Below are 15,132 nucleotides of genomic sequence, written 5' to 3'. Positions count from 1 at the left end.
TTATCTTAGCGTTTCTATTGCTATGAAGAGACACCATGACTATGGCAGCTCCTACAAAGGCAAACATTTAATTGGGGCTGGCTTACAGTTCACAGGTTTAGTCCATTATTGTCATTGCAGGAAGCATGGCAGCACACAGGCAGATAAGGTGCTGAAAATATAGCTGAGTGTTCTAAATCTGGATTGGCAGACAGCAGGAAGAGAATGATATTGGGCCTGGCTTAAGCATTTGAATCCCCAAAGCCCACTCCCAGTGATACACTTTCTCCAAAAAGTCTATACCTATTCCAGCAGGCCTTACCTTCTGATGCTACTCCCTAAGCATTCAAATATATGAGCCTATGGGCCCTCCAGTCTTTTTCAGACCAACACATGGTCTTTTGCTATTGAGAATGGATTTCAAAATTCTTTTTGAATTGTTTATACATATGATTCAGTGAGAGGATGTTGTGTTTTGTTGGTTTTTTTAAGTAGTTTCTTCTGTGAACTTAGACAGGCCTTGAACTTCAAAGATCCTCATACTTCAGCCTTTCTCAAGTATTGGAACTACAGGCATGCATCACTGAACCCTTCCAACTTTTGTTTCTAGTATATTTCAAATCTAAGCTCATGAGTGGTTTTATTTTAATTTTTGTTTTTAAAATATACAATATATTTTAATCATTTTAAGATTAAAACATATCTAAAGCTCATACTGTGTATAAGAGAAAGATTGCAATACTCATTTGGGGGGGATCTGGGTTATCTCGATCAGGATAATTGCTTCAAGCTCCATCCATTTGCCTTCAAGTTTCATAATTTTTCTAAACAGTTGAATAATATTCCATTGTATATAAGATACCACAATTTCATTATCCATTCATCAGTTGATACACATGTTGACTTTCAAATTTCTGGCTATTGAAAATATAGAATAACCATGAACTTTATTGAGCAAGTATCTGTAGTAATAGATAGAGCTCAAGAGTATTTTAGCTGGATCTTGCAGTAGATCAATTTTCAGTTTTCTGAGGAACCTTCACACTAATTTCCGTAGTGGCTGTATCAATTTGTACTCCCACTAGTAATGAATTATGTGTTCCTCTTTCCCCACATCTTTGCCAGCATGTGCTGTTGTATCAGTCAGGGTTAGCTAAAGATCAGAACTGGGATGAACATATATGCATATGAAAGGGATTTATTAAAGTGGCTTGTAGTCAAGTAGTTCAGTAGTATCTGTCTCCTGATGGAAAAGCCAAGGACCCAATAGTTGTTCAGTCCATCAGACTAGATGTCTCAGCAATCCCAGTGCTAAAGTCCCAGGAGATCCTTTAATGCTGTCTGTTGGAATACCAAAGAAGTTGGTTCTAACACCAGCAAAGGAAAGGCTCCGGATCTATGTACTTGCCAGTGAGAGTAAGGGCAAGCAGACAGGAAACACTTCTTTCTTCTCTGTCCTTTTATATGGGCTGCCACTAGGCGGTGTGGCCCAGAGTTAGGGCGGCTCTTCTGACCTCAAATGATCCAACCAAGAAAAGTTCCTTTCAGGTATATGCAGGTGCTTGGGGTTTAGTTGCTTCCAAATATAGTCAAGTTGACAACCAAGATTAGCCATCACAGCTGTCATTTGTTTTGTTTTGTTTCTTTTAAACTTGGACATTCTGGCTGGGGTAAAACGAAATAACAGAGTAATGTTAATGTGCATTTCCCAGATGGCTAAGAGTGTTGAACATTTCTTTAAGGGTTTCTAGATTACTTGTCTCATCTTTTGGGAACTCTGCTTAATTTGTGGCTCCTTTTTTTTTTTTTTTTTTAATTGGGTTGTTTTCTTAATGTTTCACTATCACTAGACTATTTCAACCTAACACCTCTCAGTAATCAAATAGAGATTATTATTATTTATTATAGCTCAGGCCTTAGCTTATGCTATTTCCCAACTAGCTCATATAACTTAATTAACCTGTTTATTCTACTCCATGTCTGCCCCTTGGCTGGTTACCTCTCCTTAGTACCAGCACTTGTTTCTTCCTCCATGTCTGGCTGGTGAAGCTCCCACTCCTGATTCTTTCCCACAGTTGCTATCTCTCCGGATTTCCTGTCTATCGTCTCCTGCTTTTCTATAGGCCATTCCATTCTTTATTAAACGAATCAGAAGGTGATAAATGTGTTTGTAAAACATTGAGACATGTCATGCTTCATATAAATAACAATGCTAAAGTCATAAGTTGGACCCTTCTCTACTCTCTGTGGGTAGAGGAATCAGTATTTGAATAATACAAGGATAACCTTTACACAGTGCACAGGGGTTATCCCAACATATGCTAGACATTAACCCTCTTCCATGAGAATCAAATTTTACTTTGTATAAATTTTTTATCTAGTATTTTTATTAATTTGTTTACTGTGGCCACTAAGGTCGGCCATATGTTAATTCAGTATGGTTATCATTTTCTTGAACAAGCTTAAAATTTGTGTATGCTAAATCTAACATTTAGCATTTGTGTTCTGATGAAGTCAGTTTCTCTTGCCTGCTTTTTCTCTTAGCTGTGGTAACATTTAATTTTCATACATACGAATTTTTATTGTTCACTAGAATTATAGTCCATACCCTAGGATCAGTTAACTTCTGAGAAGACTGGATAGCAGCAAACTTTAGACTCAAACTTCAAACTGTTGGCAGCTGAAGTAAGCGCGCGTGTTTGTGTGATGCATGGGAAGCCAGTCAACATCTGGTGTCATGTTCTCCCCATCTACATTAATTTCTACAATAGAGTCTCTTACTTAACATTGAGCTTACTGATTGACTAGGCTAGCAGGGTAATAAGTTCTAGGGATCATCCTGTCTCTATCCTTACCTATTGCTTTGGTTATAGATAGATGCTGCATTTCCCAGCCTTTATGTGGGTTTTAGGTTTATGAACTTATGACAGGTACTTTATAAACTGAGCCATCTCTCTACCCCTTCTGATTTAGTGTGTCCCCCCCCAGCCCCCAAGGCTTCTGATGCTTTCTCATGGTTCACTGGAATATTTCCATGCACGTATAGTTGAAGGACCAGCCAAAGTTGGAACAGGTTTGAGTGTTCTCCGGTTCCTATTTGGCAGCATCCTGCTAAGAATTTACCCTTTCATTTACACAGCCATTCTAGCCACCCCAAATGCCACCCTCTAATTTCTTCAAGCCACAGACTACATCTTCCTACCTAAGTTTTTATTCCTGTACCTCTCCTGCTAAGTTAGCGAATGCTTTCAAGTCACAAGTCACATAAACTCAGATCTTACTTAGTCCCACCCATCCAGTTTGTTTTCCCACTATTCTAAAAATGATTCTTGGAAATTTTGCCTGGAGTTTTATAATCATTATTTGCCAATAGGTAAACCCCATACAAGATAATCTATTAATGAAAGTGTAACTCTGCCATCTATGCCATCTATATATTTTGAAGCCAATTCTGTTTCATCCTGTTTCATCTGAAAATTTAGTACATATTTCTGAAAGAAATGGACTCTTGGATGTGTATAGGGAGGGGCACACACCTGTAATCCCAACCCTTGAGAGGCTGAGGCAGAAGATACAAGTGTGAGGCCAACCTGGGGTACGTAGTGAGTTCTTGTCAGGATAAGTAAGACCTTGTCTAGAGCAGTAAAACTGAAAGCAAAAAAGCCCTTAAAGTAGAAAAGCTCATATTGAATTTAGGGTAGGTAAATGTTAAGGGAGTGGGAGGAGATAATCCTTTGCTTAAATTTCTGTACACCCCAGCGATGCCAGGTGGAATATGGTGACTTTAAAAATAATTTTAATTAAACACATGGTAACTAATACTGTCTTTTTCCTGTGTTCAGGTTCGTGACAATAAGAAATTAAGAGTAAATGCTGTTATTGCTCCCAAGATTTCATATGCAGACAAAGCACCTTCAAGATCTCTGAATGAGTTAAAGTAAGTTGATAGGATTATTAGAAATAATCTGAACACTGAATAATCTTAAGCGACTTTTAATTTTCTTTCACACAATATATTTGTTATAAGCTGTATTGTCTGTCTTAGGAGCTCTGCTGAAGTCTAAAACTGGGAAAAGTTGAAGCTTAGGAATGTGCCAAGTAGCATCATTCATGTTTTATAAAGGTGATGTTTCAAATTAGTGGAACAGTATTGGATTGGTTAAAGAAAGAAGTCTTTTACTAAAGGTAAAAGGGATGTTAGCCTTTGGAAATAGGAAGTATTAAATCATATTCTAAACTAAAAATAATTTCCGTAAAGGGCTAAATGTAGAGAAATTCAACTTTCTACAATTTTATGTAAATATCTGGTTTCTAGATATAACTAGACATTCTTAATATAAAAATAAAAGGAACAGAAAAAGATAGTTCATAAAAAATAGTTTGTAATTGTAAAAGGCTTAAGCTTAACAGCAAGGGGGAAATAGCATAAGTGATTTTAAATTGTAATAATCATTTTCCTCTAACATTGCTAAAGTGTGTGTTAGCTACCTACCTTCCTTCCTTCTATCCTTCCTCCCTCCCTTCCTTCCTTCCTTTGTTTCTTCCCTTTTTTTGTGGGGGGATTGTTTTGAGTCAGGGTCTTACTGTGTACCTCTGTCTTGTAACTTACTATGTAGAACATGCTGGCCTTTAACTTAAAAGAGATCTGCCTGCCTCTGCCTCCCCAGTGCTGAGATTAAAGACATGTTCCACCACCCAGCTTTAATTACTTTTTTATTGCTGTGAAAAAAAAACACCATGACAAAGGCAAGTTGTAAAAGTAAGAGTTTTCATAGGGCCTTGCTCTACAGTTTCAGAGAATTAATAGGGTCCATGATAATGACCTATAATAGAGTCATGGAGGAGAGCATGTCACTGGAATAATTTCTGAGTGTTTACATTGACCCACCTGCATAGGGCACAGAGAGAAACTAGGCCTAGTATGGACTTTGAAACCTCAAAACCCACCCCAGTGACACTTCCTCCAGGACAGCAATTCCTCCTAATCCTTCCTAAACCATTCCACCAAGAGGGGACCAAGTAGTCATAGTCAAACATGAGCCTGTGGAGGCCATTCTCATTCAAACCACCACACTATATGTTTTACTTACTGCTTGTCAACAGGTTGTATGTCTGTTCACATGTGTACACGTGTGTGGAAAACAGTCTGAGGTGGTGTCATTTCTCAAACATGCATCTTCAACCTTTTTTTTTTTTTTTTTTTTTTGGTGTGGTGATGGTGGTGTGGGGGAAGGACAAACTCTCATACTAGCCTGGAATTTGCCAAGTAGGGTAGACTTATGTTGCTTGAGGCCTTAGTGATCCATTGTCTTCGTCTCCCCATTGGGATAATAAGCCAGTGCCACCTTGCCTAGAGTTTTTGTATGGGTTTTGAACCCCAGTCCACTGCACCCACATTTCTTTGTTGTACTTGAAGGCAAACATTTCATCTTCTGGGCCATCTCTTTAGCCAAGTAATCAAGTTTTTAAGGTAGTGTTTGAAAAAGAAAAACCAAATTGTTGCTTTTCTTTTCAGACAGTATGGATTCTTTTCATACTTACGAGAGTTATTTGACGCACCTGATCCTGTGATGAGTTACCTTTGCTGCCAGTATCATATTCATGAAGTTCCCGTGGGAACTGAGAGGACCCGAGAAAGAATTGAACGGGTAAGAAAGTAAACATGTAGACACTCTGTATTTTATCAGTAGCAGTATGACCTAAAACTGTGACTATTAACTATGGTTTTATAACAGATACTAATAATTAATTAAATTAATAAATACTTTTCTTTTTAGAGGAATTGAATAAAGTTAAAACTTAGAATGCTCAGATGCTCTTAGCTGATTCTGCCCTTCTTACAGGTAGTTGGGAGAGATGGTAGAGTGCCATGAAAGTGCAGCCGTTTTTGCTACTTAGTTAGCGTTCTCTTCACTCTCCTCCTTTATGTTGTTTCCAAAACATTTACCTGAGATACATTAACCACATTTTAGAGATGTTGGATGGTTGTATTAAGCCAGGCATAGTGATCTTCTAGAATTCTCCTGGTTTATTTCTTAATTCATTAGTACTTTAAAACTTATGTTTTTATTAGATGTTCATGAATTCTTGCTTTACATTATAGGTAATACAAGAAACTCGATTAAAACAAATTTATACAGCAGAAGAAAAGTATGTGTTAAAAACTTCTTTCTATTCAAATAAAGTTATTTCTAGTAATACATCCCTGAAAGTAGCCCAGTTCCTTACTGTCACTGTGGATCTAGAGCAAAGAAGACACTTAGAAGAGCAGCTAAAGGTTGGTTCTCTTGATATAGTTACTAAAACGTCAACTGGGATTTTAGTACTTTAGAACTTTATAAGTTTTGTTAATAATACTGAATATCCCATAGGAAATTAATAGAAAATTGGAAGCCGTGGAATCAGGATTAGTGACCTTGCGTGATATGAACAGGCATCTTGAGCTCAAAGACAATGATCTAAGGCTGAAGAAGAAGGAGCTTCTTGAAAGAAAAACCAGGAAAAGACAACTGGAACAGAAAATCAGCTCCAAGCTGGGAAGGTATCTTAGAGCTTTGGGTTTTGGGTATCAATGTTGAAATTACAGTTGTGATACAAGGGGCAAAGGGCAGACTGACGTGTTCTCTTTCCAGTCCTTTGACCCACTTAATGCCTGTGAGTATAAGTGTTGAGAATACGGTTAGAAATTGTATTGGTATAGGAAAATGGCAGTTGTAGGTTCTTTCCTAGGGTCTGTGACCTCTCTAGTTGTCAGTAATTGACTAGGCTTATAACACTAGGCATGAAACACCTCTGTAAGGTATTTAAACAGGCCTTAAGTCCAGTTAGACAGCTAATGGTTGCCACAATATAAAAGTGCTACTGGAGGATATTTTGCCGAGCTGGTAAACATGACAGCATAGACTGGGGCTATTTCACAAAGCCCTACCCATAAATAAAGAACTACAAGCAGTCAGTGGCTACTGAGTGAGGGGAATCAATTTTCACTAGGAAAAAGCTTTCTTGTAGGTTATCTAATCTCAATGGTAAGCCCTAAATACATGTACATATGAGAAACACTAAAAGGACTCACAAAGAGAGAGAAAAAAAAGAGAGAGATCATGACTTTGAAAAGGGTAGAACATAGGATAGTTGGAGGCTGGTGAGGAAATGATGTGTACATAGTAGTCATACTAATTAAAAAATTAAGATGAACAGAAATGGGAAAGTTAAAAAATATTTTTTAAAGAAAACAATAAAATACATTAGGAAAATTTTCTTTGTTTTTAAGCTTTTTTAAAGCAAATAGCTTCTTTCCTAGATTTTCTTTTTCAATTTTTAACCTTGTTTATCATTTTCAACCCTTTACTTTAATCTTATCCTCAATCGTTGACAACCACCTAAATTTTACTGTGTGACTATGATGACTCCTTTGTTGGACCTTGTTTAAATTTTTCATATTAATGATTGCAAGAAAATGAATTTTTGTCCATTGCCAGCCCTTTATTCTTATTTCTGCCTGTTTTCACTTTGTGCTTTAGTGGTAATGGCCTGGAGCAATTTTCAGACTCTCCATTCATTTTCAAAAGTTTTGGATGAGTTGGTTGCTTGGTTTTTGCCAGCTTGCCCCTTACACTTCCTAGGACTGCCTTTGATAATTATTCAGAATGGTGTTTTCCTCTCCAGCAGCTCTTCCTGCTGGAATTGTGGTTCTTACTTATTACTGCTTCTGTCTTCTCTATCTCCTCAGAGACACCGTGGTTTAGTGGAAAGACCACAGACTTTTGTGTTGGCTTACTTACCCTACCTCTTAATATCTATAATACTATAATACTACTTAACTTTTCAGACCTTTGTTTCTTAATCTTTACAGTTATTTAAATGATAATTTTAGGACTCTTATATGTCCATTTCTGGGGGCGGGTAGCTTGTTTAGCTCAGGCTGGCTTCACATTTGCTATGAGGCTGAGAATGACCTTAAACTTGTAATTTTCCTGTCTCTGCCTCACAAGTGCTGGGATTATGTACAACCACTCCTGACTAGTGCTGCTAAGGGATTGAATCTCAGCCTTTGTGCTTGTTAGACAGGCACTCATCAACTGAGCTACATTCCCAACCTATTATATTTTTTAATATTAGTTACAGTTTATTAACTTTGTATCCCAACTGTAGCCCACTCCCTCATTCCCTCCCAATCCCACCCTCCCTTCCTCATCTCCTCCCTACCCCTTTCCAAGTCCACAGATAGAGGAGGTCCTCCTCCCCTTCATCTGACCCTAGCTGATCAGGTTTCTTCAGGAGTGGCTACAATGTCCTCCTCTGTGGCCTAGCAAGGCTGCGACTCCTGGGCAGGGGGAGGGGGGTAAAAAGAACCAGCCATTGAATTCATGTCAGAAATAGTCCCTGTTCCCCTTACTAGGGTGCCCATTTGGATACTGAATTACCATGGGCAATCCATACATGGTCCTTGGTTGGAGAGTCAGTCTCATAAAAGACCCCTATGCCCAGATATATTAGATCCTTGTGGAGTTCCTGTCCTCTCCAGGTCATACTAACTCACCTTTCATATGATTCACTGCACTCTTCGGAAGGTTTGGTTATGAGTCTCAGCATCTGCTTTGACACAATGCTAGGTAGAGTCTTTCAGAGGCCCACTGTGGTAAGCTCCTGTCCTGTTACTTGTTTTCTCCTACTTCCAATGTCCATCCCATTTGTCTTTCTAAGAGAGGATTGATCTTCTTGCCCTGGGTCCTCTTTCTTGTTAATCTTCTTTAGGTGTACAGATTTTATTGTTATCCTATCTTATAGGTCTAGTACCCACTTCAAAGTGAGTATATACTGTGTGTGTCTTCCTGCTTTTGGGATACCTCACTAAGGATGATCTTTTCTACTTTCTGCCCTCTACCTACAAATTTCATGATTTCCTTGTTTTTAATTGCTGAGTAGTATTCCATTGTGTAAAAGTACTACAATTTCTGTATCCATTCCTCTGTTGATGGACATCTCGGTTGTTTCCAGGTTCTGGCTATTACGAATAAAACTGCTACAAACATGATTGAGCAAATGTCCTTGTTGTGTACTTGAGCATCTTTTGGATATATGCCTAGGAGTGGTATAGCTGGATCTTGAGGAAGCACCAGATTGATTTCCAAAGTGGTTGTACAAGTTTGCATTCCCACCAGCAATGGAAGAGGGTTCCCCTTTCTCCATAACCTCTCCAGCATGTGTCATTCTTTGAGTTTTTGAACTTAGCCATTCTGATGGGTGTAAGGTGAAATCTCAGAGTCGTTTTGATTTGCATCTCTCCGATGCCTAAGGATGTTGAACATCTCTTTAAGTGTGTCTCTGCCATTCTATATTCCTCTACAGAGAATTCTCTGTTTAGCTCCGTACCCCATTTTTTTAATTGGATTACTTGATTTGTTGCTTTTTAACTTCTTTAGTTCTTCATATATTCTGGATATCAGCCCTCTGTCAGATACAGGGTTGGTGAAGATCCTTTCCCAGGCAGTAGGCTGTCATTTTGTTCTGACAACAGTGTCTTTTGCTTTACAGAAGCTTTTCAGTTTCATGAGGCCCATTTATTGATTGTTGATCTTTGAGCCTGTGCTGTTGGTGTTCTGTTCAGGAAGTTGTCTCTTGTGCCAATGAGTTCAAGGCTCTTCCCCACTTTTTCTTCTAACAGATTTAGTGTATCTGGTTTTATGTTAAGATCTTTGATCCACTAGGACTTCAGTTTTGTGCAGAGTGATAGATATGGATCTATTTTCATTTTTCTGCATGTAGACATCCAGTTGGACCAGCACCATTTGTTGAAGATGCTGTCTTTTTTTCCATTGAATGGCTTTGGCTTCTTTGTAAAAAATCACGTATTCATAGGTGTGTGGGTTTATTTCTGGGTCTTCTGTTTGGTTCTATTGATCCATCTTTCTGTTTCTATGCCAGTACCATGCAGTTTTTATTACTGTTGCTCTGTAGTAGAGCTTGAGTTCAGGGATGGAGATACCTCCAGATGATCTGTTGTTGTACGGGATCATTTTGGAAATTCTGGGGTTTTTGTTTCTCCATATGAAGTTGAGAATTTTTCTTTCAAGGTCTGTAAAGAATTGTCTTGGTGTTTTGATGGGAATTGCATTGAATCTGTAGGTTGCTTTTGGCAGAATGGCCATTTTCACTATGTTAATCCTACCAATCCATAAGCACGGGAGATCTTTCCATCTTCTGATATCTTCTTCAATTTCTTTCTTCAAAGACTTGAAGTTTATTTTTTTACAAACAGATCTTTCACTTGCTTGATTAGAGTCACACCAAGGTATTTTATGTTATTAGTGGCTATTGTGAAGGGTGTTTCCCTGATTTCTTTCTCGGCCCTTTTGTCTTTGGTATACAGGAGGGCTTCTGATTTTTGTGAGTTAATTTTGTACCCAGCCACTTTGCTGAAGGTGTTTATCAGCTGAAGGAGCTCTCTGGTTGAATTTTTGGGGTCGCTCATGTATACTATAGTATACATATACATATAGTATACTATACTATAGTGACACTTTGACCTCTTCCTTTCCAATTTGTATCCCCTTGATCTCCTTTAGTTGTCTTACTGCTTTAGCTAGGACTTCAAGTACTATGTTGAAGAGATATGGAGAGTGGGCCTTGTCCCTGACTTCAGTGGGATTGATTTAAGTTTCTCTCCATTTAGTTTGATGTTGGGTATAAGTTTGCTGTATATTGCCATTATGTATGTATGTATGTATATATACATATATATATATATACACACACATAATGAACCTGTTTTAATAAAATGTAACACATTTTGTTACATTATGTTTATATATTGTATATATACTGTGTTTAGGTATGTGTCTTGTATCCCTGATCTCACCAAGACTTTAAACATGAATGTGTGTTGGATTTTGTCAAATGCTTTTTCAGCATCTAAGGAGATGATCATGTTGTTTTTCTCCTTCAGTTTGTTTATATGGTGGCATTCCCAACCCTGTGTTGATTTTTTTTTTCTGTTTTTTACCTATCGATCAGCTCTACCTGCTTAAGGATTATATTTTATGAACAATGTCAGTATCAGTTTAAATAAAATATATTCTAAGCCAGGTATTATGCTGTGTGTGTGTTTTTCTCCCAAGTTCAGTGGGAGGAAGTTTTCTCATCTGCAATTCGCAGATGAAGAAGCTAAACCTCGAAGGCGTAGCTTATCCAGTTCTCCTTCTTGACGAATAACAAAGGAGAAATTCAAGCTCTCTTTCTGGCTCCATTTTCTACATCAGAGCCGTTACTGTGCTGGTCATGTTGCTGCAGGATATGTATCAATCCTGAGTGATTGCATTTAGAGATGCTTAATCTAGGAGTTAGCTTCTGATTGCTCTTACTATGTAACCCAGAAGACTTCAGGGGACTGAAGGCTTTGGGCTCAGTCCTGTGTTTAGCTCTGATCTCTCCATCCTTATATGTGTCTGCCATATAGTATAAGACTGATGGAACAGGATACTTGTAATCTGGAAGAGGAAGAACGAAAAGCAAGCACCAAAATCAAAGAAATAAATGTTCAGAAAGCAAAACTTGTTACTGAATTAACGGGCCTTGTAAAGGTAAGGGTTTTTTTTTCTTAATTTTTGACTTTTTTTTAAAAATACTTGCTAAATTCTAAAATTTTATTAATTTTGAGGACTTTATGAGATTATCACTTTAAAGTATTTTTCTGTTTTGGTAATATAAGCAAGAGATTTTTTGTGATTAGTTTAGGTTTTAATGCTTACAGAGAATTTTAAAAATTAACTCATTCAGTTATTTTCTTTCAGATGACTTAAATATATAGGAATTACTTTTTTAAAGTAGTTTTATGTGAACTGTTTGAAGATGTTAGTCACAGTAGGAAGATGTTAATTTTTCATGGTTCATAACTTCATTTTGAAAAAAAACTGTTAGTTTCCATAGTTGTAAGACTTAGACAACATAAAAGCCAAATGTTTATGGATTGTTTGCTCCTAGATTTGCACTTCTTTGCATATACAAAAAGTTGATTTGATTCTTCAAAATACTACTGTGATTTCTGAGAAGAACAAGTTAGAAGCAGATTACATGGCATCATCTTCACAGTTGCGTGTCACAGAGGTAAGATACTTTTCTTTTCGTTTTTTTATTTCAGGGTTCAACCTCAAGCCAGTTTGAAAGTATACACCAAATACTATCATTTGCAGTGTACAGTTTTATACTACATAATTTAAAACAAGAGGTCAGCAAGTTAGCTCATTGGGGAAAAACGCTTTCAACATAATAGCTATGACCAGAGTTTAATCTCCAGAACCCAAGAAAAGGTAGAAGGAGAAACCTGACTATGCAGAGTTAGTGTGCCATACCTTTGCCCTCGGACACAATAATAATCGTTATTAATAAAATGTAACACATTTTGTTATTGAGAAAGCAATACTTGAAGTGTGTAAGGGTGGATGGCGTAATCGTGACAGTTTAACCTTACCATTAATATTTCAGTGGTGCTAAAATTGTCCAGGGGAAAGAAAGGGGAAATAACACATAAACTTAATTCTAAAGATGTAGCTTCAAGGTGATGGTAACAGTCATTTTTTATTTTTATATTCGTTTTTATTGTTGCTTAGGTTTTTTTACCTCCAGATTACTTTCTCAAAAATAGAAGAACTCTTAGTATTCTAAACATCCATGAATGACCTATATAGTAACAGACTTATCTTTAAGAAACCCCTATTTATGTCTTAAAGTCGTGTTTGATGTTAACCACATACAGGTAGTACCAAATTGAACAATTTATAAGGAATATCATAGTAGACTGCTTTTTCTTACTACACTGCCTTTAAATGCAAGGATCCTGGGCCTTCTGTACTTTTGATCGTTTTCTACAAACCCTGGTTTTCTATGCCCCTTCATGTTTAGTAATTCACTAGAACAGCTCAGAACTCTTAAACAATACCAATTTTTCATAAGAGACATACAGAGCAAGGTCTGAGAGGGTCCTAACCAGAGTCTCTGTGCCTTTTTCATAAGGAATTGTAGTATATCACTCTCCTAATGATTCTTGGTGCTTAATAGCCAGGAAGCTCCCCCAAGCTGCAGGAGTTCCATTGAGTTTCTATTACATGAGCATGATTGCAGCATTAGTCATGTGGCTGCACCCAGTCTCCAAACCTCCTGTCTAACTTTGGGAAGTTGTGTTCTGATGTCATTTGATTCAAAACTTTCTAACCATATGACTGGTCTTTCTGACATTGCCCTCTAACATCCTGACTTCACCCCTGTTAAAATAAACTCAGGTGTGATCCAGGGAATTCTTGACTAAAAAATAACCTTTTGGCACTCGTTTTCAAAGATTAATCCACCTGAGAACTCCAGAATACACGGGAACAACATAACCCAGAACTTCAAAAATAGCTTGATGTTGCCAAGAACCTCAAAACAAATTGCCAGCGGGTTTTGTTCTCTGAAGAGAGGAGGCCCCATTAACCATGGAAAGCACAGGAGCCCAATATCAAAAGAGCTGAACCTGAGAGAGACTGTCACACACTAGGCAACAGTGTAATAGTACTGGCATTGTCCAGATTTAAGACTCCTTAGAAAAACAAAACTTACTGAAAAGAGAACTATTATACATGTACTGTGTGGTCGCAAGTCTAACATATAGCTAAATTCTCCAAAAAGGTAAGAAAGACAGGAATAAAATACATATATTTGCTGATTATTGTTTAGATATTATTATTGTTATTACATGAGTTGATGCTTTCAGGCAGGAAAATAAGGAGTGTTTCACTATTATTCATCATGAGGAGCCAATAGATATCCTTTCTCCCAAGAAGCTGTAAGGAGGTATAAATATCATGTATTTATACAAAGATCATGATATACAAAGAAAAGGTGTGAAGAGCAGGGGCAGTGGAACTCAAGAGTAGACGTTGTTTACAAATACATGAGCTAAAATTACTGTTGTAAAACACAGGTGGAATTAAGGGCAGGCAGAGGCATGGCTGCAGTCTCAGCACTTGGGAGATTGAGGTAGGAGCATCATTTGAGCATAAGAGTTTGAGGCCAGCGTAGGTAACATGGGCACCGTCTCAGAGACATTGCCAGAACCAATCAGATTATTAAATTTAAGTGTCCATAATATCTTCTTTAAGTAAATTCTAACATCTACAGAATATGAAACATTCACATAAATGAAAGACTTTTTAGAAAGAGCAAACATATCGTGGCTACAGTTATCTTTGTTTGTTTGTTTATTCATTGATTGCAGTTTATTCCTTTTGTATCCCAGCTGTAGTCCCCTCCCTCATCTCCTCCCAGTCCTCTAATAGAGGAGGTCCTCCTCCTCTTCTATCTGACCCTAGCCTATCCCGTGTCTCCTTGGAGCTGGCTGCATCTTCTTCCTCTGTGGCCTGGCAAGGCTTTACTCCCCAGGAAGAGGTGATCAAAGAGCATTGGGCTTCCACTGTTTACAGCCCTGTAGATTTACTAACAGTTATTCACTTACACAGTTGAGTTTATGATCATAAGCTAATTACGTAAATTCAGGAAATCTGTTAAATGAATGGGGAAGTCTTTATCTTATTAGGAAGTTACTGGCATCCTATATATGTTACTAATTGAAAAATACAAGGGGCAATGGACATAGTGCTTCTACTTTGCAGAAAAGAGTCAGGAGTGTGGTAAAGTCCCATGGGGACAGGCCAGCACTGTTCTATTTATTCGCAGGGTAGGAGATGAGCTTAATTGTTTTAGTTGGGGGGATTGAGAGATGGCTCAGAGGATAAGAGTACTAGCTGTTCTTCTAAGGGTCCTGAGTTCAAGTCCCAGCAACTGCATGGTGGCTTATAGCCATCTATAATGAGATCTGGTGTCCTCTCCTGGTATGTATGCACTTGTGCAAACAGAATAATGTATAATAAATAAATCTTTTAAAAAATTAATTTTAGTTGTTAGGATTATTTTTCCTACTTTAGAATAACCTACAGACAAAATTAATTTTTTTCTAAGACAAAAGCAAAATTAAATAAATATTTCTAACTTTGAATTTGCAACACAGCTTTACAGAAAAAAAATAATTACAAAAAAATTATTCTGAACACAAAAATAATTCCAAAGAGAATCTTAACCTGTTTTATGTAATTAAGCTGTTAATATCTGTGATGTTCTTCTTGT

General features: G+C 37.4%; 1 protein-coding gene across 3 annotated transcripts in view; it reads left to right on the top strand.

Moving 5' to 3' along the window:
• The window catches only part of Smc5 (structural maintenance of chromosomes 5), a 71,584-nt gene that overhangs the window by 36,456 nt on the left and 19,996 nt on the right, over positions 1-15,132 (top strand). For all 3 annotated transcript variants that reach the window (XM_021662213.2, XM_021662211.2, XM_021662210.2), the window contains exons 12-17: positions 3,822-3,916; positions 5,495-5,627; positions 6,083-6,256; positions 6,351-6,520; positions 11,435-11,558; positions 11,959-12,081. In XM_021662213.2, coding sequence (XP_021517888.1) covers positions 3,822-3,916; positions 5,495-5,627; positions 6,083-6,256; positions 6,351-6,520; positions 11,435-11,558; positions 11,959-12,081 — 819 coding nt within the window. The remainder of the gene's footprint in view (positions 1-3,821; positions 3,917-5,494; positions 5,628-6,082; positions 6,257-6,350; positions 6,521-11,434; positions 11,559-11,958; positions 12,082-15,132) is intronic.

This window comes from Meriones unguiculatus, chromosome 1 (assembly GCF_030254825.1).
Source record: "Meriones unguiculatus strain TT.TT164.6M chromosome 1, Bangor_MerUng_6.1, whole genome shotgun sequence".
NCBI classification, from domain to species: Eukaryota; Metazoa; Chordata; class Mammalia; order Rodentia; family Muridae; genus Meriones; species Meriones unguiculatus.
Note: the sequence above shows the minus strand (reverse complement) of the source record. Positions and strands in the feature narration are given on the sequence as shown.